A 27736-nucleotide genomic window follows, 5' to 3' on the forward strand; every position below is an offset into this window, starting at 1 on the left:
CTACCAACCTCCACTTTAAATGTACCTAATGAAGACACCCTCCATTGTAATATACACAAAATGGTGGAGGAACTCAGCAGGCCAGGTAGCATCTAGGAAAAGAAATATGGACTGTACTTTTTTCCTAGATGCTGCCTGGCCTGCTGAGTTCCTCCAGCATTTTGTGTGTGTTGCTCAGAGTTCCAGCATCTGCAGATTTTCTCTCATTTGCGATTGGACGTTCCATTTGTGCGAAATGGAACAGGCATCCATGAGGGGCCCGGAGCCACCACAACTGTAACTTCTTGGCTTGCTCTCCCTCTTGCTCCAACACTGCTGTCAAGCCAGGGGATCGAGTATGGTTCAGTAAGAGCTGCAGAAGGGCGAAGTAACAGTAATTCAGATAATGCTGTTGCAGTGCCGGTGACCTGGGTTCAATTCCCACCCCTGTCTGTAAGGAGTTTGTACATTCTTCATGTGACTGGATGATTTTCCTCTGGGTACTCTGGTATTTCCTCCCACTTTCCAAAAACGTATGGGTTTGTAGGTTAGTTAGTCACATGGTGTAATTAGCTGGCAGGGCTCGTTGGGCCAGAGAGGATTGTTACCGTGCTGTATCTCTAAATAAAATACACAAAACCAGGAGCAACGTCAACTGCGCTTGAAAATGCCAAGGTGCCAGTCTGGAGAAGCTGCAGCACACTAAAGAGTGAAAACCACATGCAGTAGATAGTTAAATAATCCCACAACCAATGGATCAGACCAGAGCTTGGCTGTCCCACTACGTTTAGGGATGGTGTACAATTGAACAGTTAGCAAAACGAGGATGCTCAACAGCCTTGGGTCCTGGCTTGTCAGTGCTTAAGTCCAAACTGAAGCTACAGGATTATTTTGCCCAGAACTGCCAAGTGGATAATCTACCTTAGTTTCCTCCAGAAATCCCACCATCAAAGTTTGTCTTCACCAAATTCAACATATTTCACCTGACATCAAGAAATGGGTTAAGGTAATGGTTACCTGTGCAACCAGGCAACTATGGACCTGTGACTCTGGTTCTCTGAGTTCTCATACACATTGGCATCTACTGGATAGTATGAATGTTGCACAGGTATGGCCTGTTCACAAGCTACAGGACAAATCGATTCTGGCTAATTACTGTCTATTCGGTGTACTCTTAGTTTACCAGTAGAGTGATGGAAAATTTCATCAACTGTTCTGTCAAGTAGTACTTTGTCATGAGTAACCTGATCACTAGTGCCTGGTTAGAGATTCTTGAGAGTAACTAAGTTCCAGGCGTCGTCACAGAGTTGATCCCAAATTCTGAACATGGAGCTGATATTGACTACCCTTGCCAAGGCAGCATTTGACCAAGTTTTGCATCAACGAGTCCTGGTAAAACTGACATCAGTGGCGAAGTGCAAAATACGCCTTTAGTTGGAGCCAAGCTTTGGACAAAGGAAGATAGTTGTGGCCCTTGTAAGTCAATCATCCCAGCCTCAGGGGAGTGTCCTGGACCAATCCATCCTCAGTGCTTCATTAATGACCTTCTATCCATCAGTCACAAGTGGGCCATTTATTGACTGAACCAGTTCTGTTTGCAACCAATTAGTCAACGAAGAAGTCCATGCTGACAAACAGCAAGTCTGAAACAAGATGTATTCGTGGGCAAGTGACATTTGTGCCATTTCTAGCAAAACATGTCTAACTACAAACCTTGACATTCCATGGCATTGCCATCACTGAGTCCCCCACCTTCAGCACCTGGGGATCACCATTGACCAGAATTTCAATTGGACCAGTCACATCAATACCACGGCTACAAGAGCAGTCCAGGGCAGGTAATCCTGTAGCAAGCATCTCAAAGCCTTTCCTGCACCTTTTACTCAAATTAGGAAAGTGAAGAAGTATTCTCCAATTGTCTGGATGAATGCAGCTACAATACCTCTTGGGACTATATTTATTTATTTATTGACATTGGCCTTTCAAGCCGCACTGTCCAGCAACGCCTGATTAAATCCCAGCCTAATCACAGGACAATTTGCAATGACCAATTAACCTAGCAACTGGTATGCCTTTGGACTGTGGGGGGAAACCAGAGCACCCGGAGGAAACCCACGCAGTCATAGGGGGAACGTACAAACTCCCTATAGGCAGTGCTGGGAATTGAACCCAGGTCGTTGGTAGTGTAAAGTGTTGTGCTAACCACTACGCTACCGTGCCGCCCCCACAGCCCAAAGTAAACCACTTGACTGTTACCCCATTGACCACCCTGTGTTTATTAATTTCTACCATTTAGTTAACGCATTGTTGGTGAACACATAGGCTCCTCTGACCCCAGCTCTCAAGGTGATAACTTCTATTGTCAGGAAGTACAAGGGTAGCGGATGCATAGGAGCAGCTCTGTCTGCAGTTTCCATTTAGCTCCCGTGATTGTGTAGCCAAGTTTCCATTGAACTCAATATATAAGTTTGCTGATGACACCACAATCGTAGGCCGTTATCTCGGGTAAAGATAAGTTTGAGTACAGAGAGGAAGTTAACCTGGTGGCATGGTGCGAAGATAATAACCTATCCCTCAACGTCAGCAAGACGAAGGAATTGGTTGTTGACTTCAGAAGGAGTAGCGGACCGCATGACCCAATTTACATCGGTGGTGCGCAAGTGGAACAGGTCAAAAGCTTTAAGTTCCTCGGGTCAAGTTCACAAATGACCTGACTTGGTCCAACCAAGCAGAGTCCACTGCCAAGAAGGCCCACCAGCGCCTTTACTTGCTGAGAAAGCTAAAGAAATTTGGCCTGTCCACTAAAACCCTCACTAATTTTTATAGATGCACTGTAGAAAGCATTCTTCTAGGGTGCATCACAACCTGGTATGGAAGTTGTCCTGTCCAAGACCGGAAGAAGCTGCAGAAGATCGTGAACACGGCACAGCACATCACACAAACCAATCTTCCGTCCGTGGACTCACTTTACACCGCACGCTGTCAGAGCAGTGCTGCCAGGATAGTCAAGGACACAACCCACCCAGCCAACACACTTTTCGTCCCTCTTCCCTCCGGGAGAAGGCTCAGGAGCTTGAAGACTCATACGGCCAGATTTGGGAACAGCTTCTTTCCAACTGTGATAAGACAGCTGGACGGATCCTGACCCGGATCTGGACCGTACCCTCCAACTATCCGGACCTGCCTCTCAGTTTTTTTGCACTACCTTACTTTCCCTTTTCTATTTTCTATTTTTGATTTATAATTTAAATTTTTAATATTTACTATAGATTTGTACTCCAGGGAGCGCGAAATGCAGAATCAAATATCGCTGTGATGATTGTACATTCTAGTATCAATTGTTTGGCGACAATAAAGTATAAAGTATAAGTCATTCACTGTCCTGATTTGGAAATGTATTACTGCTCCTTGATTGTTGCTGGATTTAGGTCCTGAAAAAGACAACCCAATCTTCATAAGGTCTGCACCATCTCAAGGGCAATCAGGAGTGGGTCAAAATTGGTGACCTTGCTGATAATGCCCAAACCCCAAACTAAATACATGAAACAAAATAGAAATAATGTGACTTTATTCCTCAGTAGTTGCCCCTCGTTGGGTATCTGGCCTTCAGCAGGGCTGAATTTGAGGGGTCAAGTGGGTGACATTGTTTTCCTGTGTTTCTAACTGAGAGGCTTTGCTTTTCTGTTTTTCAGTGGTCCTACGCATTTTATTTAATTCACCTCCAGGGCAAGCAGGGGTTCCAGCTGTTCTGCAAAACAGAGGAAATGAAGAGGAAGTGGATGGAGCAGTTTGAAATGGCATTGTAAGTCTCTTAGCAACCTCTTGGCTGATGCAGTAAGCCCCGTGAGATGTTATAATGAGCTGCTTTTCAAAACTCGGTGTACTGGTTATTTTGGACTGAAATTTAACTTATGAAATCGGTCTGGAGTGACAATCATGTATGTCTTGATTATGAGAAATGGAATCCAGAATTCTCTCTTCTCCCCCATTCACTGATGTCTGAAACAAGCAGGAGAAACTGTGGCAGGTAAGGCATTTTGAAATGTGATTCAGGAGGTCCAAGTACAGAAGTTATTGAAAGCCAACGTACACTTACAAAGCATATTGAAGAAGACTGGGGAATTTGGGGTTTTAAAACCAAGGAGAGCTGGATAATTGAAGGAAGGAGGGAAGGTGATTAAATGGGAAACATGCCATTTCAAAAGAGGGCGGGTCCTTGCAACGTTGATGAGTGGAGCTTTTTTGTGCTCGACTTTCTCTGAATGCCTTGCTAATACACAGAGCAAAGTGATTAGGCTCCAGTTTCATGTTTAGTCAAAGCTATTTTATTTTCCTCTCAAGTCTTCTTCAAATGTTTATTCTGGCAGGTGCTTCATATTTTTGTTTTTTTCTGATTAATTCAATGGTTCAATTTAATATCAGAGAATGTATGCGGTGTACATCCCGGGCTGAGGGCTTGTTACAATTTTTTGGGAAATTCTGTCTTCTGAAAGTCGCTGAGGTTCATTTATCACTAAATGATTGTACTGCCAGGTGGTCTGGATGGTAAACATGATATAAATATATTAGTGAAGAACACGTGCAACCAGAATAAGTGTCCACAGCTGACAAAGTACTTAGCACTTCTTTGTGGCTGTGAGCATCTTAAACTTAGGCGCATACCTAATATGGTAAGACATGCGCTGCTTAAGGATAACCTAAATTACTTGGGTGACTTGGATAGTAGGAACATTGCTTCATGCTTCCTGTGATCTCTGGTGTTATCTGTGCAGAGCTTGCAATTTTGCATCACATGACTGGGTGTTCAAGTTTCCTTTGCCATCTCAAAGACATGGACTGGGAGGTTAAATGGCCTTTGTAAATTGCCCCTAGTGAGAGCAGGGAAACCTGAGAGGAGTAGATAAGAATGCGGGGAGTATAAAAGATGGGATTAATGTATGAGTAATGCCAGTGGCTGTTTGGATACCAGCATGTATATGCTGGGCTGAAAGGTCTGCTTCTCTCGTTGACTCGGTAACTACTCTTAAAAGTTCCACTTTGTTCCTTGCCTGGAAGAGGGTTGGTAGAAGGCTATAAAGGAGTTCCTGATGTTGATCCTGATTGTGCACACTTCTCTGTAGGTTGGGCAGTAAATTGGCAGGGGAGGGATTGATCAAGAGACGTGGTTGTGACAGACATGGGACTCCAGGTTAAGTCCTCTGAGGCAAATGCATGAGCAACCCTTACAAAGATTGTCTTGCTCGAGTTGTGTCTTTTGATCCGAAGATATGCTCACCTTCCTTGATTTTTTATTTGGTTATGGATACTTTGATGTTTCTGGGAAGAAAACTGGGGGGCGCCTAAAGACCAGTCCAGTATGTGTAGGGAGGCAGGACACCATCAGTTCACAGGCACAGGCAGGGCCGGGTAATGGTATGAGAGTGACGGGAGGAAACGTGGTCGCTCCAGAGGCTGGAATTCTAACCTCCACCTTCCTTCACTTGGCATGACAATGTGGATGTAGAGTAACAGGGCAGCATGGAGGAGAAATCCAAGGAACTTCTGAACCTGAGAGCAAGGCCGAGTCAATCAGGGGAGACAAAGTATTGTAGACCCAGTGGTGTCAGGGTTCAAGGCATTGCAGATGCCTGGAGTGTTTGGACGAGTGGACCACACTTCTGCTTTCAAAAAGTCAGCAGAAGGTGAGGTAAGTTGGTGATACTGCCTGCGTGCTTCAGGGTAGGTTGATACAGGAACCAGTGTCATGGAAGAACATACCTAATGCCCCCCCCCCAGTTCCCGGATATCAGGATACCACGCAGAGTGTGAAGCACTCCAGTAAAGGGATACTGAGAAGACATAAGGCAGGATGAAGAGATCACTCCAACTGAGAACTGATCGGGTCTTCTGCCAGTAACACCACTCACTTTGTGGATTTTGTGAGCAGTTTACAAGGGTCAATGTGTAACTCAGCTGTTTTGCTGTGACTTTAGACCACATACTTGCAATGTGGTGGACTTAAATATTGCATTGTTAAAAGCGTTGTACAATTTCTTACACCTTGGGATACCTGTTGGCCAGATTTTGTATGATGGCAGCTTTGCCACATCTCAGCAACTGTCAGAAGGTCGTTGTCTGTGCACTGACGAAGCTCCTGCTGCAGTCAGTGGGGGTGGGATGATGAGTGCCTTCAAGTGACAAAGAGACTGTGAGCCTCACTGCATTCCTCGTGTTTCTCTCCTGGCTCAGCATCTGCTCGATGAAGCAGAATGAGATGTGTTCCCACTTATTCCAGGAGGTTTACAGTGGGAGAGCTCTGTGATCAGTATCTGTAATCTCTTACAGCCTGTCGCTAGTTTTGATCTTCTTATCAGAAGACCTAGATTCCCTTGGATTATCCTGTCAAATCAAATAATTTGTTCAACTGGAATGGCTTAAAAAGACTGTAACCTTAAGGCATCATTCTAATGAATCTGCACTATGTCACTATGGTCTGTGCCAATGGTGTAGTGGGATCTGCACCGGACTGCAGAACAACAGGTCCCCAGTTCTAATCCAGCCGACTCCATGCACACTTTCTATCCATGCTCTGTTGAGTGTTGAGCTAGTAAAACAGACCAATGCTAAACAAATAGCAAGGTTGCCACCCGATAACGCCAAACAAGGCGCAGGGAGGAGCTTTACCTTTTTACCTATATCATCTATGGCAGGGGCAGTGAAACTAGGCACCCATTCCCAAGATATCACGCACTAATGTTTTGTCGGCATGTGACGTGCAGTGCTGTCCCTCAATTCTTTAAACCCCGCCCACAATAAAAGGATGCATAATAATTATCTTTGCTGCCAAATGAAGCAGTGAGTGATGTTATTTTTACCATCTCAGAGCAGTGAGATTTCACCACTGGAAATGTCTCATGCTGGCTTGGAGCCAGCTAGATGATTGCAAGAACATATGATGCTGAATGATCCATTTTGAAATCCTCACAGACCTGGTGTATACATCAATATTTTGATAGTAAAAAAGTTAGAATAACAAAACTATTTAGTAATGGCATTATTGTCTTTTTAAAAGATTAATATTAATGATTTTTGAACAGGTTTTCTAATATAGTTTATTTCAATCTGTCTCTGTTATACTTTTATTAATAGTAAAATAATAAATCCACATAAGTAAGCAAAGGACATACTTTTCCCATCAAAATTGTTACTAATTTATTAATCAGTGATCAACTATGCTCAAAGTTACCATGGCATGCCAGACACGAGGAAATCTGCAGATGCTGGAATTTCAAGCAACACACATAAAAGTTGCTGGTGAACGCAGCAGGCCAGGCAGCATCTCTAGGAAAAGGTACTGTCGACTGCATCTCTTCCTAGAGATGCTGCCTGGCCTGCTGCGTTCACCAGCAACTTTTATGTATGTTGCATGGCATGCCAGAGAATTCTTAGAAGATTATCGCCCATTTGGGCACCCGCTCTCAAAAAAGGTTCAGCATCCCTGACTTACGCTATTTCCTGTCTGAGATACCAAACCCAGAAATGAAAGATCAAATGAGACTCAAAAAAGATACAGCATGCATGATGTAGTGCAGATTTGCTAAAATGATTCCTCCACAAAGACAGTTAACTTACAAGGCTTTCATAGATTAAGCCTGGAGATTGGAACCTCTTTGAGGTGTTTCGTTGAATGAATGAATGATTTGATTTGATAGGGTAATTGGAGGAAATGTGGTAGGGTGACCCAAATAATTGGGCTTAGCCATAACTTGAGGCTCAGGGGTTTGCAAGGAAATGTGGTAAACTCAAAATGTAATGGAAATCTGGCCTGCTCCCCACAAAAGAAGAGATTAATTCAAAACTCCAGAACACTCTGTCTTGATGATGTGTGAGAGTCTGTTGGTCCTCGAGTCGGGGGTTCGGAGAAGTGACGCGGAAAATTGTAACATCGGAACAGAGAGCTGCTGGTCTCCCCTCTTGTTGTAGGAAAGATCTCTCTTCCTCCTCGCTAGTGAGAGAGAACTTGTCTTGAGATGTCAAAGTGTTGGGATGGACAGTAGTTTTTGCTGGACTGTAGATCACGGTCTCTTTGGGGGCTTTGCTATTGCTTGCATGGTGGGTGGTGGTGGTGGGGGGGGTTGAGGATTTTGCCGGAGCAAGTGGGGGGATGGGAGAGTGTTGACGTTTTTGCTGCTACCTGTGCATAGGAGGGTGCTTTGGGGTTCTAGCATTTTCTGTCATTCATTCTTTGGGGTTTTTCTTCAGTTTCATGGATATCTGTGAAAAGTAAGAATTTCAGGTTGTATACTGTATACATTTTCTGGTATTAAAATGGACCATTTGAAATAAGGTATATTTTTGTTGAATTATGTTGTTTAGGATTACAGAATTAAAGTATGTCAGTGGAGTTAAGATGCTAATAAGCCATGATTTTACTGAACAGCAGGATAGTCCTGAGGATGTAGATGATTTCCTCCTGTTCCCAGGTGTACCACAGTATACATCAACCGTGCATTCAATTCTTCTCACCTGAGTGCATCATAGAAGCAGCTGCTTCTCAGATTGGGGGATGAATAAAATTAAAAGGCTTTAATTAGATAGTTAAAAGAAGTGCCTGCTGATGTTTTTTTTCTCAAATTAATTTCCTTTTCAGATCAAATATTAAACCTGAGAAAGCAACAGCAAATTATCATAATTTCCAAATGACGACGTTTGACAAATTCACAAACTGTAAAGCCTGCAAGATGTTGTTAAGGTAAAACAGAAAGCAAGCTGTGTGGCCCTAAGATAGGGGGATGGGAGGTGTACAGTGATCCTATGGGGGCAGGGTTTCAGAATGCGCTGGGGTGATGGTCCTATTCTGCATTAAGTAGTTTTTTAAATGAAGACATAGTTAACAATAATTAATCAATGATTACTATATTATTAATTAATTAGCAACCGCTGGGTGGTACTGAGGAGCAGTCAATGGTGGAATCATTTGCTGAAATGGTGCATCCCACATGGTTTGACACCACCATGAATAGGTGTTATGGCCCATGCTCAATATCTCAGAGCTGGACTGGAGATATAATGACGACTGGTTAAGAATATTAAATGTAAGGTATCTCTTTTGTCCAGAGTGTAACTGATAGTGTTACCTCTTGGTGCTATTAAATACTCCAAAGTACAGCGGTGCTGATCGGATGGTTTCCTGGTAACTGTCTAGTAAGACCTTAAGATCATTAGACATAGGAGCAGAATTAGGCCATTCAGCCCATTGAGTCTGCTCTGCCATTGCATCATGGCTGATCCCAGATCCCACTCAATCCCATACACCTGCCTTCTTGCCATATCCTTTGATGCCCTGACCGATCAACTTCCGCCTTAAATGTACACACAGACTTGGCCCCACCGCAGTCTGTGACAGAGCATTCCACAGATTTACTGCTCTCTGGCTAAAGAGATTCCTCCTTACCTCTGTTCTGAAAGGTCGCCCCCTCAATTTTGAGGCTGTGTCTTCTAGTTCTGGATACCCCCACCAGAGGAAACATCCCCTCCACGTCCACCTTATCTAGACCTTTCAACATTCAGTAGGTTTCAGTGAGATCCCCTTCCGCATTCTTCTAAATTCCAGTGAGTACAGACCCAAAGCTGCGAAATGCTCCTCATATGTTAACCACTTCATTCCCAGAATCATCCTCGTGAACCTCCTCTGGACTCTCTCCAATGTGAGCACATCCTTTCTGAGATATGGGGCCCAAAACTGTTCACAATACTACAATACTCCAAGCGTGGCCTGACTAGCATTATCTCCTTGCTTTTATATTCTGTTCCCCTTGAAATAAATGCCAACATTGCATTTGCTTTCTTTACCACAGACTCGAGCTGTAAATTAACCATTAGTCACTGGCAGCCAACCAGAAAAGACCCTCTTTATTCTCACTCACTGCCTCCTGCCTGTCAGCCATTCTGTTATCCATGCCAGTACCTTTCCTGTAATGCCATTTTATCTTGTTAAACAGCCTCATGTGTGGTACCTTAACAAATGCCTTCTAAAAATCTAAGGTAAAGGACATCCACCGCCTCTCTTTTGTCCACCCTATTTGTTACTTCCTCGAACAACTCTTAATAGATTTATCAGGCAAGGCTTCCCTTTACAGAAACTATGCTGACGTTGACTATTTTTATCGTTAGTCTCCAAGTACCTTGAAACCTCATCCTTAAGAATAGACTGCAACACTTTCCCAACCATTGAGTTTAAGTTAATTGGCTTATAATTTCTTTTCTTTTGCCTTCCTCCCTTCTTAAAGAGCAGAGTGATAATTGCAATCTTACAGTCCTCCGGGACCATACCAGAATCAAGTGATTCTTGAAAGTCCATGACCAATGCATCTGTTATCTCTTCAGCAACCTCTCTCAGGACTCTGGGATGTAGTCCACCTGGTCTATGTGACTTATCCACCTTAAGAACTTTGAGTATTCCTTGCATTTTTTTCCTTTGTGATAGCAATGGCACTCATGGACCTCTGGCACACTGCTAGTCACTTCCACAATGAAGACTGATGCAAAGTGCCCATTAAGTTCATCTGGCTTTTCTTTGTCCCCCATTACTGCCTCACCAGCATCATTTTCCAGTGGTCCAATATCAACTCTAACCTCCCTTTTACTCTTTACATAACTGAAAAAAGTTTTAGTATCCTGCTTTATATAATTGGCTACTCTGCCCTCATATTTCATCTTTTCCCTTCTTGTAGCTTTTTTAGTTGCCCTTTGTTGGATTTTAAAAGCTTCCCAATCATCCATCTTTCCACTCACCTTTGCTACCTTATATTCCCTTTCCTTGGCTCTTATGTAGTCCTTAACTTCCTTTGTCAGCCACGGTTGCCTACTGCTGCCATTTGAGAACTTCTTCCTCTGTGGGACATATCTATCCACTGTGAACTATTCCCAGAAACCCCAGCCATCTCTGCTGTTCCGTCATCAACACCAATATTCTCCTCTAATCCACCTGAGAAAGCTCCTCTCTCATGCCTCTGTAATTCCCTTTATTCCATTGTGAAATTGATACACGTGAGTTATGCTTCTCTCTCTCAAATTGCAGTATGAATTCAATCATATTATGATCACTGCTTCCTAAGGGTTCCTTTACATTAAGCTCCCTAATAAGATCTGGGTTATTACACAACGCCCAATCTAAGATAGCCCCGAGTGGGCTCAAGTACAAGCTGCTCTAAAAAGCCATCTCGTGGGCATTCAACAAATTTCCTCTCTAGTGATCTGATCTAGCCCACCTGATTTTCCCAATCCCCTTGCATATTGAAGTGCCCAATTATAATTGTGTCATTATTCTTATTACATGCCTTTTCCAGCTCCCTTTGAAATCTTAACCCCACATCTTGGCTACTAATGAAGGTCAGGAATCCACCATGTAAAGTAAGTGGGTAATTCTACTTCGGCAACACAAGGGACTGCAGATGCTGACAGTCTAGATGAAGGATTGTGACCCAAAACGTTGCCTGCCCATTTCCCTCTCCTGATGTTGCCTGACCTGTTGAGTTCCTCCAGCATTACTTTTTTTTAAATTCTACCTTGGCTTGGTGGTAACTATTTGAAAAAGAGACCTGAAAGATTATTCTTACCATGAAATTGAAACCTCATTATTCAGGCTGGAGACATAAGAGACTGTAAATGCTGAAACCTGCAGCAATTAAAAAAAAACACGAAATACTGAAATACTTGGTCCTTGACCTTTACCCAATTAAGCACGTAGGCTCTAGGTTAAACATCTGGTGAAATAATGTCCCAAGGATTGTAATTGAGATGGAGGAAGAGGTCCCGATACACAAAACAATGCATCAGTGTTTCAGCAGTAAAAGCTGACTGAGTGTGAGGCTGAATAGTTGGATTGGGTGCACTCAGATCAGTTATCTCTTTACTACAACTGATAAATCATCAGCGATTTCCATTTGTTGGTTTAGTCCATTTGCAAATCTCGTTTCTTTGTTCCGTCCCTTTCTTGCAGAGGGATCTTTTACCAGGGGTACACTTGTTCCAAATGTGGGGCTGGAGCTCACAAAGAATGTCTGGAGACAGCAGCACAATGCAAGTTAAGTACGTAACCCATTGCCTGTGGTTATTGGTTGTGCCAAAGGTCCTTGCTGTGAAGTTTGTGCTATTGTCAGGCATTGCTGAGGAACTCTTGTGAAAATTACATTTTATTCCATTCCTATGCTTATTCATCAATCAACATCACTAAAACAGAGTTTCTGGCTAGTTTTACAATTTTTTATAGGAGGTTGCTTTGTATAAATCGTCTATCATGCTTCCAACGTTAACCCCATGACTACACTTTAAAAACACACATTTGCCTCTAAAGCACTTTGAACAATCTGGAGACCGTGAAGTGGGCGGAATAAATCAGAATTAGAATCAGGTTTAATGTCACTGACATATGTTGTGAAATTTGTTGTCTTTGCAGCAGCAGTACAATGCAATACATAACAATAGAGAAAAAATTGAATTACAGTAAGTGTGTGTGTGTGTGTGTATATATATATATATATATAAATAGTTAAATAAGTATTGCAAAAATAGAAATAAAAAAAGTAGTGATGTAGAGTTCATAGGTTCAATGTCCATTCAGAAATTGGATGGCAGAGGGAAAGAAACTGTTCCTGAATCACTGAGTGTGTGCTTCAGGCTTCTGTACCTCCTTCCTGATGATGGTAGCAGTGAGAGCAAGGCATGACTTGGGGTGATAGGGATCCTTAATGATGGGCGCCAACTTTTTGAGGCATCACTCCTTGAAGATGCCTCTAATACTGCGGAGGCTAATGCTCGTGATGGCGCTAACTGGGTTTACAACTCTCTGCAGCTTATTTCAGCCCTCTCCAACCCCCCATACCAGATAGTGATGTAGCCCGTTAAAATGTTCTACATCTGTAGAAATTTGTGAGCCTCTTTGGTGATATAGCAAGTTTCATCAAACTCCTAATGAAATATAGCCACTGTCGTCCCTTCTTTGTAACTGTGTCGATACGTTGGGTCCAGGATAGATCCTCAGAGATGTTGACACCAGGAACTTGAAATTGCTCACTCTTTCTCTTCTGATCCCTCTATGAGGATTGGTTTGTGTTCCCTCATTTTACACTTTCTGAAGTCCACAATCAGGTCTTTGGTCTTGCTGACGCTGAGTGTAGATCTTTCTCAATTGACTACTGCAAGATTCATCACAAAGGAATCTGTGATTGCAATTTGGTTGATGAAATAGAATGAATCTTTGGGAAGCTGCAAACTGAGCATATGAACTTGCATCCTTCATTAGGGGCGATGATTTCCACAGCTCTTCAATCTTCTGGGAGAATTCCACTCTCCCTGAGATGAAGCTCCAAACTTCCTTACTCTCAGAGCAAGCACAACACAAAATGGATACTATGTGAAGCTCCCTTGAATTCGTCCTATTAAACCCTCCCTGAACATGGATTAAAAGCTGGATTCACAATGCCCATGTTCACCCCATGAGGCTCCAATTGTATCTTTTGATACGAGCATTTAGTTTTTTTTTGGAAAACAGCAACAACTGCTGATTTTGAGATGGGGAATGTGACACTGGGATGTGTTTTTGGTGTATTTGGGTGCTGAAGGCATAGGCACTCTTCAGAGACCTATATGCAGTATTTCAGGAACAGATTCTTTCCCTGTGCCATCAGATTTCTGAATGGCTCATGAACCCATAGACACTACCTCACTATTTCCCTTTTTTTTTGCACTAATTTATTTGCTTATTTTAATTGTAACTTCTATGAGTATTTTTGATGTCTTGCATTGCACTGCTGCCACTGAAACAACAAACATTATGACATATGTCATTGATAATAGACCTGATTCTTGATTTAGTTCTTACCAGCAATATGGAGATCTGCAGTGTGAGGTGTAATGTTTACATTCTTGCTCAGGTCATTGTCCGTACAATGGCCTTTGACTCCTGATGACCTGATTCATTCAAACTCCTGAATTTTCCCATCGGCATTTTATAAAGTGCAATGGCACCAGGTGATGTGTTGCGTAGAGCTGAATTTCATAACAGAGACTCTCGATTCCACTCATCCATTCCCCATGACCATCTCTCCAATGTGACTTCACCTGGGGAAACTGGCTGGAGGGATCAGTGGAGAGTGCAGGGGGTGTATGCTAGTGGGAGTATGTGGTATGCCAAGGGAGGTTATGGGATGGTGGGGGTGGGGGGAGGCCACAAGAGATGAAGGCATGAATGGAAATGGTGGATAAGGTACCAATTCTTAGAAGGTTAAAAATCTTTCTTTCTGTCTCCTCTTACAGACACACCAGTTGATGATCTGGTAAGTTATAATGAAATGAAGAGACACCAGTGACTTTTTTGCCAGGTTTTTCCTCATTACTTTGCTGATACCCATCCTGGGGTGAAGGCTTCCCAGGCATTGATCTCACTAGAGCATGGCTTCTGAGTATTAAAGTTCAAAGTAAATTTTATTATCAAAGTACATATATGTCACTATATACAACCCTGAGATTCTCAACAAATCTTTGGAATAACTATAACAGGATCAATGAAAGATCAACTGGAGTGCAGAAGACAACAAACTGTGCAAGTGCAAATATAAATAAATAGCAATAAATAGAGAGAACATGAGACAATGAGATAAAGAGTCCTTGAAACTGAGTTCATTGGTTGTGGGAATATTTCAATGATGAGGCAAGTGGAGTTGAGTGAAGTTAGCCCCTTTTGTTTAAGAGCCTGATGGTTGAGGAGTAGTAACAGTTCTTGAACCTGGTGGTGCAGGTCCTGAGGCTCTTGTACCTTCTACCTGATGGCAACAGCGAGAAAAGAGCATAACCTGGGTGGTGGAGATCCCTGACGATGAATGCTGCTTTCCTACGACAGCGTTTCATGTAGATATGCTCAATGGTTGGGAGGGCTTTACCTGTGATGTACTGGGCTGAATCCACTACATTTTGTAGGATTTTCCATACCATGGCATTGTTGTTTTCATACCAGGCTGTGATGCAGCCAGACAATATATCAGTAATTCACTGATGTTGTACTCCCTGCATGCTCCCTCTAAACTTATATAACTCTTTCCCGAACACTTCTCAGTGTCCATGACTCCAGATTCACTCCCATTCATCTGTCTGTCTGGCTTAGGCCATGGTAGAAGCTGAAAGTCATGTTAGGGATCAGGTTGGTGCCATTTTGGCCTAAACATGGTTTCTTGAAATAGACAGATACAAATATTTCAACTTAGATTAAAATTAATACAAATTAGCTTGTCTTGTCTAAATTGAAGTTTGGACTGAAGTGTCACTTGAGGAAAGGAAGAGATCAGTTCTGGAGGGTTGCAGCAGTATAAAACATCTAACGGTGCAGCTCAAGAACAGACACTTTGGCATGATGCTGAATTAAAGTAAACCTTTCTGCCTGTATATGATCTATAACCTTACATTCCCTATGTTTTCATGTGTCTAAGAGCTTTTGAAATGCTTCCACCACCAACCCCGACAGTGTGTCCTAGGCACCTACCATTCTGTGTGAAAAAAAATTAAAACGTATGTAAGAAACAGTGACTTGCCATCTAGGCACAGTCAGAGCTCATCAACTTCATCCTTCCTGCATTGGTGCTGCTTCATGTAGCCATGCTCAGCTCGTCAATATCATCAACTTTGCTTCTAACTTCCACCCTGCCCTTAAGTTCACTTGGCCCATTTCTGACACCTCTCTCCTCTTTCTCAATCTCTCTGTCTCCTTCTTTGGAAGTAAGCTGTCTACTGACATCTTTTGTAAACCTACCAGTTCCCACGGCTACCTTAACTATACCTCTCCCACCCAGTCTCCTGTAAAAATGCTATCCCATTTTCTCAGTTACATTGTTTCCGCCGCATCTATGCCATAAGATATAGAAGCAGAATTAGGCCATTTGGCCCATCGAGTCTGCTCTGCCATTTCAGCATTTTTCCTCTCTGCCCCAGTCTCCTGCCTTCTCCCCGGCAGGAGAAAATCCCTTCATGCCCTGACCATTCAAGTATCTATCAACCTCTGCTTTAAATATGCACAATGACTTAGCCTCCACAGATTCCTGTGGTAATGAATTTCACAGATTCACTGTCCTCTGGATAAAGAAATTCCTCCTCATCTCCATTCTAAAAGGACGCCCCTTTATTCTGAGGCTGTGTCCTCTGGTCCTAGACTCTCCCACCATAGGAAACGCCCTCTCCACAACCACCCTGTCGAGGCCTTTCAACATCCAATAGGTTTCAAGTTGGTCACTGCTTATTCTTCTGATTTCTAGTGAATATAGACCCAGAGCCGTCAAACGCTCTTCATTCAATCCGGGAATCATTTTTGTGAAGCTCCTTTGAACCCTCTCCGGTTTCAGCACATTCTTTCTAAGATAAAGGGCCCAAACCTGCTCACAATACTTGAAGTGAGGCCCCAGCTAGTCTTTCTAGGTGAGGCAACACTTCACACGAGAACCTGTTGGGGTCATCTATTGTATCCGGTGATCCCGATGCGGCCTCCTCTACATTGTTGAGACCTGACGTAAATTGGGGGAAAGCTTTGTTGAGCACCTCTGCTCCATCTGCCAAAAGCAGGATTTTCCAGTGGCCAACCAGTTTAATTCCTATCTCTGTTCCCCATTACTGTTCCAACATGTCAGTCCATGGCCTCTTGTTTTGCTGTAATGAGGTTACTCTCAGGGTAGAGGAACATCACCACATATTCAGACATATTCCAACCTGAACATTGATATTCCTTCTGGTAATTTTGTTTCTTGCTCCTCCTATTCCCCACTCTGGCCTCTTAACACTTCTCCTCACCTGCCTATCACTTCCCCCTGGTGCTCATCTTATTTGCTTTCTCCCATGGTCCACTCTCCTCTCCTATCAGATTCCTTCTCCAGCCATTTACCTTTCCCATCCACCTGGTTTCACCTATCACCTATCACCTTTTACCTATCCTCCTTCCCCTCCCTCCATCTTTTCATGCTGGTGTCTTCCTCCTTCCTTTTCAGACCTGAAAAAGGGTCTCAGTCCAATATATTGATTGTTTATTCACTTCTGTAAATGCTGCCTGACTCGCTGAGTTCTTCCAGCTTTTACGGGTATTGTCTTGCCGTCCAGCTACTTTGTATCAGTAACTAGACTGAGACTCATTGAATGGAGGGATCATCATACCCAGTGATTTGAGGGGCCACTGGAGGTGGCTGAAGCTCTTGTCTTGGCCTGTTGCACAGCACAGACCAGCTACAACACAGGCTCACAGAATAAAGAGAAACTTAGCAACTAAATTTATTTGTAACCAGGTGACCATTGAATATCATTTTTTTTTACTGTTAAAGTGCACTTATGCATTCACCTTGGTAATGCTAAAATAGCTGCCTGTGCCTTTAAGAGAAAATTGTGATGTCATTTTGCATGGGTGGAGTAGAACAAAGAGTTGCCATGTTCTAGAAAGGACTACGTTCAAATACTTTTCCCGGTTTGATTTTTGCGAGTAAATTGATCAGCGCTGGATTGCGTGATTGCGAAGTTCCTTAATCGGCCTAATAGTGTGAGCGAGGAGAACTCATTTCAAGGTCTAGCCTATGTGTGTTTGGAAGTTAAGCACATGTGTGCCAAATAATTGCCACTACCATTTTGGTTTGTATAGTTTGTTTTAGTTATTTTCATACTGCATACACAAGGGTGTGGTCCGAAGTTAAACTGGGATTGTAATAGGGATTGTAATAGCGGGAACACACATAAAAATTGCTGTCAGTTTGTCCTGATGAAGGGTCTCAGCCCGAAACGTCGACTGTATCTCTTCCTATAGATGCTGCCTGGCCTGCTGCGTTCACCAGCAATTTTTATGTGTGTTGCTTGAAATCCCGGCATCTGCAGATTTCCTCGTGTTTGTAATAGCAGGAACTATTTTATTAACTTTATTTTGTCATTTTTATTTTAATACTCTCTTTCTGCAATAGCTGGCTGGTGGCATAGTGGCATCAGCGCTGGGCTTTGGAGCGAAGGCTCCTGAGTTCGAATCCAGCCGGCTCCCTTGCACACTTTCCATCCATGCTGGGTTGAGCGTTGAGCTAGCCTCATAAAAATAAGAAAGCCTGCTAAAAAAACACCGTCATGATGGCGTCCCGATGACTCCACTCGGAGTGAAGGGCTTTCTTCTTCTTCTCTTCTCCTTCTGCAAATAAGACATCTAAAACAGATAAAGGAATTTAAGACCCCAAAAAGTGTTTGTTGTCCTGTGTGCGTATTTTCCCCAGGCTTCAAGATATTCAAAGCCTTTTTTTCTCATTTCTACAGGATGGAGGGCAACAGCCATCTGCAGGTAAGTAGTGTCAGCCCATGGGTGAGACAATTTCAATGCAAATTTAAACACCTAACTTCAAAACATTCAGCCCAGGTGATCCGCTGTTACTGTTACAAGGTGGAAAGTGCAGCAGTCAAACACCATAGAACAAGCTGTGGCAAAAGTGAACAGTTAATCTGTTTTGGTAATGTTGTGAGATAAGAAGTGGGAAGGGATGTTCAGCCCTCATGTGGACAATGAGCTGTGATCGTCTATATCAGCCGAACACGCAGCATCTGCAGTGAAGCAACACGCCCTAACCATCCATCACGTTTCTGACAGAGCAGCACACAGTGCTGCCGCTCTCAATATGTTCACCATCCTCTGCCTGTTCCTGAATGATCTTTCCCAACTGCCCCCCCTCAGTCTCTGTAACACAACCCTCCCCCCCCACCTCAATGTCTGCAACACCACCCCTCCCTCTCCTCAGCCTCTGCAACACCTCCCTTCCAACTCCTCAACTTCTGCCCCTCCCACACCTCGGCATTTTTTCTTAGCTTCCCCTCCCACATCTTGACATTTCATTCTCCACAGAACCCTCTCTTCCTTGGCACTTTCTCTCTGCCAACTAAACATCCTTGAACCCTTCTCTGCCAGCCCTCCCCTTTTTCCCTCTGGGTCTGGACAGTGGGCTTGTATCTTGGGAGCAGAGATCACAGCCTTTGATATGGGTGTGGATTTAGCCCCAGCTGATACAATTTCTTTCATTAGCAGCTTGCTAATGACTTAAAACCTTGGTAGGAATGGAACCTGCTGATACGAGTGTTTGCTCAAAGCGCAAGTTAAAGTCAATAAAACAAGGTTCAGAATGTTAACATCTATGAGTAAAAATTCATTATGCACACTATATTTAGTGGCCACTGTGTAATGTTTCTGAGTCTGTGATGCAGATTGTAGCTACTTATTCAATTGCTATTATACCAACACTCTCACCTCTTTTGCTAGGGTTTGGGAATGTGATGGAAACGGATCTCTTGTGCTTTTTTTTTTCCTTCAGGTCCTAGAATGCTTGCAATCCGTTCCTACCAAGGCAGCCCCCCTCCACCCATTGGAAAACCAGTCCTCAGTTTTCAGACGGGGGAAGTCATTGAGCTACTCAAGGGAGATCCAGAGTCAACGTGGTGGGAGGTGAGACCCGATTGAGGAAGAACTGAACCAAGCAGGATAGAGCAAAGCGCACACCAAAATGCCTGTGCCGAGGCTAGCAAGCAGTCTCTGTTTTAACCCAGAGCATAATACAATGTGCAGAAAGCTGGATGAGTTATATTGTGCTGCGGAACAGGGAGTTATTGGACTAAAGAAGACAGGTCACCATGTTGTGGGGCTGCAGGGAGATGAAGAGAAGGTGGTCGAAGTGTAGAAATCTGAACTAGAGTTCCACGGAGTGGAGGTGTGTTAAAGGGCTGCAGTAGGACCAGTGTATTCCTTGATCAAAAATAGTGACATCAGACAACTGCAGTTTGGAAAGTAGGTCTCGTCAAACCCAAAAGCTGTCTAGCCTTGCTCAGTGGAGTAAAACCTCAGCCAGACCCTGACGTATCCATTTAATGTTGGGGTTGTGCTGAGGTGGAGAATCGGCAGAATATCTGCAGGTGGATGGGTGCTCACCAGTCAGTGTGGATGTTCTGCTTCCATGCTGCCTGATTCCCAATTGCACAGGATTCCAGTTCCAGCTTCAGTGGAGAGGACCACTCACCCCTTTCCTGTCCCTCCTACCCCCTTCTCCATCCCCTCCCACCCCTCTTTCCTCACAGGCTGGATGCAAGTACAGTCCAAATACTGTCCCCCGCCCCACCGTGCAAGAGCTCGGAGCTCCACATTCTCTGCCTGCTCAGTCACTGTCAGGCAAGACTGACCAATTAGTGATTCATTGAAACTCGCCTGTTTTCTGACCCTAGCTGGCTCAGTTCAAGAGTCAGAGGCTGAAGGTCACTGGTATTTTGTCCCACCCAGAGTGTCCTGAAACAGAGTTAAGATGCCTATCAAATGCCCTTGTCTACACTAGGGTTAAGACCGAGCTAATAATCAAGGAAGGGAGGAAACCAATTCTAGAGGATTGTACTATCCACCTGTTTTGCATCAATAACTAAACCGAAATTCCTTCAGGACTTCTCATCATAGTCTTCTCAGCAGTGAATGCCAACAGGAAACACTGCCACCTTTATTTATGAATTGACAGTCTCCTCCTTCAAGGTCCCATCTCACTCTTCACAATCTTGTTTCCTGAAATGAAACAAAAGAGCTGGAAGTACTGAGTAAGTCAGTGGTGGAGATCCTGACTGGTTTCAGGTCAATGATAGTCGTGATGGAAGGTAGTGTTAAACCGAAATATATTCCATTTCCTTTTCACGCACAACAGTCTCCGGAGTTTACGGAGAACTGAGCGAGAAGCAAAAGGCATTCAATGAATGGCAGTTCTGTGGGCAAAAACAATGAGAGGGGCCAGAGGGGAATGGCCAGAGTGGTTCAAGCTGACTGGAAGGCGACAGTAACTCAGATAACCGTGCATTACTGTAGCGGTGTGCAGAAGAGCTTCTCTGAATGCACAACACGTCAAACCTTGAAGTGGATGGGCTACAGCAGCAGAAGATCACACTGGGTTCCACTCCTGTATCTAATAATGTGGCCACTGTGTATTCCCACCCTTCAGTTTGCAGACCGTTTTATTGAGTCACTCGTGTCATATATTTGCTACCACTTTATTTACTACAGCTGCCGTACTCATTTCACATTGTGTTGATTGTCTAGGCTTCACTTCTATCTTAACCTATATATGCAGAGTCAAGTTGATTTAATTGTCTAGTTCATTCAGGGGGTATGAGGCTTGAGGATCTAAATGCCCTTTGTTCCTGTGCCCAGGAGCATGGGGGAGGAGTAGATGGGCAAGGTGCCAGGGTTCAAGAGGAAGGGGTTAATATGTCAGGTTGGATTGGGACGAGGGGGTGGGGGCTGTGTCAGTTCTCTTTTGTCTAGCTTGAGGGTGGGCATGCTTAAGGACAATGCTCTGGTACAGAAGATGGGGAAGGATTGGATGATTAGTGTGCCAGGTTAGGATGGGGCTGGAATGGGCACTGTGTGCCATGTTAGGAAAGGGTGGTGTGCTGGGATGAATGGGTGGCATTTGGTTTATATAATGGTGCTTGTCTAGCTGCGGTACCTCTGCTGTATTGTCCTTTTCACTGTGAATCACCAATATTAAAGACCTACAATATAACATTCTGTGTCTGTTCTAGGGGAGGGTATTACAGACCAAACGATCTGGTTATTTTCCAAGCTCATCTGTGAAGCCTTGTCCAGTTGACTGCCGAGTAAGTATTAAAAAAGAAGCATCGGATACATGAAACATGTCTTGTCTTCTGGATGGTGCGGGACAGACTCAATGGGCCAAAGGGCCTGTTTCTGTGCTGTACTTTTCTATGACTGGGTCAGTCATGCTCTCAAACTTTGAGCATCTCCCCTTCCCAGTCTTTCATCCATGTTGAACAGCTGGATGCAATGGATGCAAACTTGTCACATGAATGGTTGATAGAAAACTTCAAAGGAAGGAAATAAGGAATAGTGTCAGCAAGGGGTTATAGATACCGAATATGCACACTATTTGCTCGTGGGTGGATTGTGACATAGGCAATTAATTATAGAAAGCAGCAAGATTTAAAGTATTGTAAAGAAGATGTCTTGATTGACTGGTTCAGATAAAGTAGGAAAACTTGGATGAAATTGAGATACTCTGATTCGGTGGTCAGAATCACACTGGAAAAGTTGACACTGCTAAGTTGCTGCTACTTTGTGAGGTTAATTAATATTGCTGAGAGGATTGTTACAGCTTTGTGGAGCTGAGATCTCACTGGAAAGATTAACCCTCTCTGTGAGATTTTGTACCGCATTGGATCACTAACCTCTTTCATGACTTGCAATTGCTCTCTGGTGTTAGGAACAGAAAGCTTGACCCAATATTGTGCAAGTGCACCAAAGTCAATGACTTCTTGTGCTGTAAATGTGATGAGGTTTTTGTGGTAGGTTCCCAAACTCGGCCACTGTGCAGTTGTGAAAAGTTTTCTCATTTAATCAAATGTCAGATAGAATTGGCGGGGGGTGGGGGGGGGTGCACAATAGCATAGTGGTTAGCGCACCACCTGAGACTGGCATTCAAATCCACCACTGGAGTTTCTGGGTTCACTTTGTGGCTATATGGGTTTCCTCCAGGTGCTCTAGTTTCCTCCATATTCCAAAGAGTTGTTAGGTTAATCGGTCACATGGGTGTAACTGAGCAACATAGGCTCATTCAGTGAAGGATCTGTAACTGTGCTGTATTTCTAAGTAAACTAATAAAGAAAAACAATTGATGCCTATTTTGCCTTTCAGCATGTTATTAAAGCACCTTCAAAAGACCTTGACTACAGCACATACCCTTGGTAAGTCACTGATAGTGCACTGACCCATTAAACACACCCATGTCAAATATGGTGTGGGTTAGAACTGAGTTAATACTGGATACAGAGTAAAGTTTTCTCAGCACTGCACCATTGAACAACTCCAGAAGTGTTATAGCACGAGTGAGATACCAGCTTCACTCTAAATAGTCCTTCTGACTCTCTTGGGTTAATCCAGGCTGACAGGGAATTGTGCCAATGTACATTTGAGGAACTCTTTAATGAGTTACAGTCTTCAGACTTTCTTCTTTTTCTCTAGGTTTGCAGGTAACCTTGAGCGAGGTCAGGCCGATAACCTCCTAAAATCACATGTTAGTGGCACATATCTTATTCGTGAGCGGACAGCAGCGGAGGCCGAGAGGTTTGCAATTAGTATCAGGTTGGTAATGAACATACTTTTCTTTGTTTGCAAGGGCTTGACATGTGAAGGATATGTACCAAAGATTAACTGGCCTAATCTTAGCTGGTGTCAATGTGATGTATGTTGATTTGCAGATTTTTTTTCCTTGTTGTGGTCTGTTGCTTGTTGTGATACCGGACAATTACTGCTTCTCTCCTTAGGTTTAATGACGAGGTGAAACACATTAAAGTTGTAGAGAAGGACAATTGGATCCACATCACTGAGGCCAAGAAGTTTGAAAGTCTCCTGGTATGTTCCCTGTCCCCCTTCACTCCTGTATTACTCAGACCTTAATGTATTACCGAACAGTACCAGGCTGTCTTAAACAGTGAGACCCAGTCTTCTCACATAAACTTCACTGGAATGAACACAGCTGAGCCTCACATTATATAGGGTTCCTGCTACTGCCATTACTTAAGAGTTTTGAATCTTTATTTTCCACATTCAGTTCCATACAGGACTAGACGGTACCTCAAGAGGGACTGATATATGAGTCTTAATGAACATTTTTCCTATTATTGGGAAAGGGTTCCAAGGTGCTAATGTAGCTCCGATGGTTCTCAGGTGAAGTTTGGGGTCTTATTGTATAGATTAGGGCAATGGTCCCCAACCACCGAGCCGCGGACCGGTACCGGGCCACAAAGCATGTGCTACTGGGCCGTGAGGAAATGATATGAGTCAGCTGCACCTTTCCTCATTCCGTCACGCTCTGTTGAACTTCAACATAGGGTTGCCAACTGTCCCGTATTTGCCAGGACATCCCGTATATTGGTTTGTCCCGTATTTTCTCTGCTAAGGTAGAGCGTTCCTATGAAACCTCTCGTGCCGAAATGGCATAAAGCGAAGAAGCCATTAATTTATATGGGTAAAATTTTTGAGCATTCCCAGACCCAAAAAATAACCTAACAAATCATACCAAATAACACAGAAAATTGAAAATAAATAACACTAACATATAGTAAAAGCAGGAATGATATGATAGATACACAGCCTATATAAAGTAGAAATAATGTATGTACAGTATAGTCGGGAAGATGAAGGCAAAACCGATTTGTGGGGAGAAAAAAATCACATAGGTGCCTGCGCAAGGCTTCATGGTCATGGTAGTCTTTCCTGGGGTAAAGTGTTCTGGGATTTGACTGCTACTTTTGTCCCTGATTTGGGAGTGAGAAAGTTGGCAACCCTAACTGTAAAGTTATGTTGAGGTGAGTTTAACCCTACTTGAACACCACCCTCCCCACCCGGGTCGGCCGGTCCGCAAGAATATTGTCAATATTAAACCAGTCCATGGTGCAAAAAAGGTTGGGGACCCCTGGATTTAGGGGATGGTTCTGGAATTAAACTGGGAGAGGAGATATTCCAAATTAATAAAATAAATTTGGATCTCTCTTCTCTAAGTGGTAATTGATTGGTACATTTGTTTTTGAGTAAGGTAAGATATTAAGGGATATGGAGAAAACATATACAGTCACTGATCAATGTGATTCCATTGAAACAGGCCAGAGATGCCAAAGAGCCCATCTCTGTTCTTATCTTCATGTAATTCTTCATTAATTGGCTTTCGATCTGCAACACAGTGGTTTTCTGATTCTCACTGTGTTCTGTTACCCTGTCATGATTTAGGGATGGTGCTAAGCAAACCATGTAGAGTGGGGTAAAGAGCACCAGGGGACACGAGAAAGGAATTGGGCACTGGGAGAGATAGTGTTACTGTAAGCTGTCCTTGAAGAGTCAGGTTATTGAATAGTAAAGTGTGCAAATTATCTAATTGCAGGAGCTGGTAGAATATTACCAGACACACTCACTGAAAGAGAGCTTCAAGCAGCTGGATACGGCATTACGCTTTCCATACAAACAACGGGATAAGACCGTTCAGCGTTCAAACTCACGGACACATGGTAACTAGATGATTGGTGGGAAATGAATTAATCTGTCAGTTAGTTCTCTAAAATTATAAATTACCTATGAGTTTCACTAAATGATGGGAGGGAGTGAATTACATGAGGTATTATGTAAATATAAGAGGGGATAGATATGTAATTGGTTAGGGTAATAAGTGTCACACAATACAAGTATTAGATATCAACAGGGCAGGTAAGGGACAGGGACAGCAGTGAGTCAGTGATTTTGAATATTAGATTGCGTACTAATTAAGTGAAAATCTACTGTGCCTTGAAAAAGTATTTAGCCCCCACAACTATTTTCACATTTTACGGTCTCATTTTCTAAATTTAAAATATATTTAAAGTAGGATTTTTGAGTTAATCAACAGAACATTGTGCATCATGTCAAATCAAAAGAAAAAATGCCCATCTCACCAATTTACTAAAAATTAAAAGCCAAAATTGTGAGGCTGAAAAAGTGTTCATCCCCTTTGTAATTATTACACTAACTGTAATATAGTACCTTATAGACACACCCAATTTGTTGATGTAGAAAATTGGAGGTTCAATTGTTTTCAATATATTCATAAGAATAAATACCTTCTCTCTCTGTAAGGTCCAACAGTATGGTAGATTTTCAACAGATCAAACCAAAATGAAGACAAAAGAGCATTCTAGGCAAGTCAGGGAAATGATAATAGAGAAGCACAAATGTGGGGAAGGGTACAAGACTATCTCAAAGGCACTGAACAGACCTCGGAGCTCAGTACAGTCCATCGTGGAAAAAATGGAAAAAAATATGAAACCATAGCCAAACTGCCTCTTAAACTTAGTTGCCAGAGAAGAATGATACTTGTAAGAGAGCGTACTGAGACTCCAACAGTCACTCTGAGTGAGCTGCAGAAGTCAGTGGCTACAACCGGAGATGAATTTCATGGCTCCACAATCTCTAAGGCCTCACACAAAAAAGGTATTTATGGAAGAGGAAGAAGCCCTGGCTAAGAATAAGCATATCCTTGTCTGTAACGACTTTGCAAAGATAATGTAAAGATGTGGAAGAAGGACTTGCGATCAGATAAGACAAAGTGGAACGTTTTGGCCTCAACACTATGTGGTTTGTATGGTATAAGTCTAATACTGCTCATCAGCCAGGTAACACCATCCCAACTGTAAAGTATGGTGAGGGAGCATCATGCTATGGGGATGCCTTTCAGCAGCAGGGACTGAAAATCTGGTCAGGACTGATGAGAAGATGAATGCTGCTAAATACAGAGAGACCCTGGATAAAAACCTGCTAGCCTCTGCCAGAAAGGTTAAACTGGGGAGGAATTTCATCTTTCAGCAGGACAACAACCCAAAGCACACTGTCAGAGCAACCATGGAGTGGCTTCAAATGAAGAAAGTCGAGGTCCTCAAGTGGCCCAGTCAGAGTCCTGACCTTAACCTGATTGAACATCTCTGGTGAGACCTCAATATTGCTGTCCACTGCCGCTCCCCAACTAGCCTGGCACAGCTTGAGCAATTCTGCAGGGAGGAATGTGCAAATCTGCTCCATCACATTGTGCAAAGTGAATAGAGACTTGTCCAAAAAGATTACCAGCTGTAATAGCTGCGAGAGGTGGTTCAACTAAGAACTAAGCAAAGGGGGATGAATACTTCTGAACTGCTAACGTATCAGTTTTTGTTTTGTTTAGTTTTTCATGTTTTACAATTTTCCCTGGTCTCTGATGTGAAAAAGGAGCATGTGATTCACAAATAAAAACTCTCAGTTGGAAGTGATCAAAATCCCTGGTTGTAATGCTCATTTATGTGAACAAAGGGTTGAGGGCTGAGTACTTCTACACGGCACTGTATTTCAGTAGAGTGTTGTAATAGTTTTACCCATTTTATGCTACACTCTTGGCATGGGCCAGATGGGCTGAAGGGCCTGCCTGTGCTGGAATGCTCTATGACTTTGTTGTTAGCTGGAGTCAGTCCAGGAACCCTAAAGAAGATAATTTTCTGTCAGAACTAACAGAAGCCTGGTCTTCTCTTTTGCATGATAAGCTTGTTTCCCTCTGTGTTTCTTCAAAGAGCCTTTGTCTTTCTTCATGGTGAGGCAGTGAATTTGCTGAAGTTCAGCAGCAAATATTGCAGCCAATTTAATCAAATCCAGGTGCTACTTTAGAGAAGGTTTAATTTCTAAAAATTGTTTTTTTAAAAATTTTTGTTCAGGAAGCTGTAATAAATGATTCTTCTGTTTCTTGTTCATGTACTGACTGATCCTCTCTTTCTAACCTTCTACAGCCTCTTCCTCCTCCTCTTCCCACAACTTTGCTTTCCTTAGTCCTCAGGGCTTCAGTGTTGGTTCTCAGAATTCTACTCCTTTCTGGTCAGGTACAGCTCCCTTTACTAACATCTCTGACTCACTGCCAAAACCCGTGAGACAAGAACACGTGTCTGCGTTAACGTATCACTATCACTGGCAAAGCCAGAAACCTTGAGCCAATGTCAGATCAGAGGGGAAAGCTCCCTCTGCACTAACCAAAATTTACTCTTCAGGTTTGACAGCAAATTAGTTCCATGTGTGAGATCAGTTCTCAAGCAATGTCAATATTGCCTGAGCAATAAAGAGACATATCCATTGTAAAGTACTTATACATAATCTTAAATTATCCAAAAGTACTATATGTAGTCACTCTTACAGTAACAAGGAGAGTGCAATTCA

General features: G+C 43.1%; 1 protein-coding gene across 2 annotated transcripts in view; it reads left to right on the top strand.

Moving 5' to 3' along the window:
- vav2 (vav 2 guanine nucleotide exchange factor) overlaps positions 1-27736 on the top strand; it is a 213427-nt gene that overhangs the window by 181695 nt on the left and 3996 nt on the right. Inside the window, exons 15-26 of one of the 2 annotated variants that reach the window (XM_072240493.1) lie at positions 3672-3781; positions 8609-8710; positions 11960-12048; positions 14275-14294; positions 18271-18295; positions 19314-19444; positions 21550-21624; positions 22679-22728; positions 23006-23125; positions 23308-23395; positions 24921-25044; positions 27316-27405. In XM_072240493.1, the coding sequence (XP_072096594.1) occupies positions 3672-3781; positions 8609-8710; positions 11960-12048; positions 14275-14294; positions 18271-18295; positions 19314-19444; positions 21550-21624; positions 22679-22728; positions 23006-23125; positions 23308-23395; positions 24921-25044; positions 27316-27405 (1024 nt within the window). The remainder of the gene's footprint in view (positions 1-3671; positions 3782-8608; positions 8711-11959; positions 12049-14274; positions 14295-18270; positions 18296-19313; positions 19445-21549; positions 21625-22678; positions 22729-23005; positions 23126-23307; positions 23396-24920; positions 25045-27315; positions 27406-27736) is intronic. The other variant, XM_072240492.1, reaches the window with a different exon arrangement.

This window comes from Mobula birostris, chromosome 22, assembly GCF_030028105.1.
Source record: "Mobula birostris isolate sMobBir1 chromosome 22, sMobBir1.hap1, whole genome shotgun sequence".
Classification (NCBI taxonomy): Eukaryota; Metazoa; Chordata; class Chondrichthyes; order Myliobatiformes; family Myliobatidae; genus Mobula; species Mobula birostris.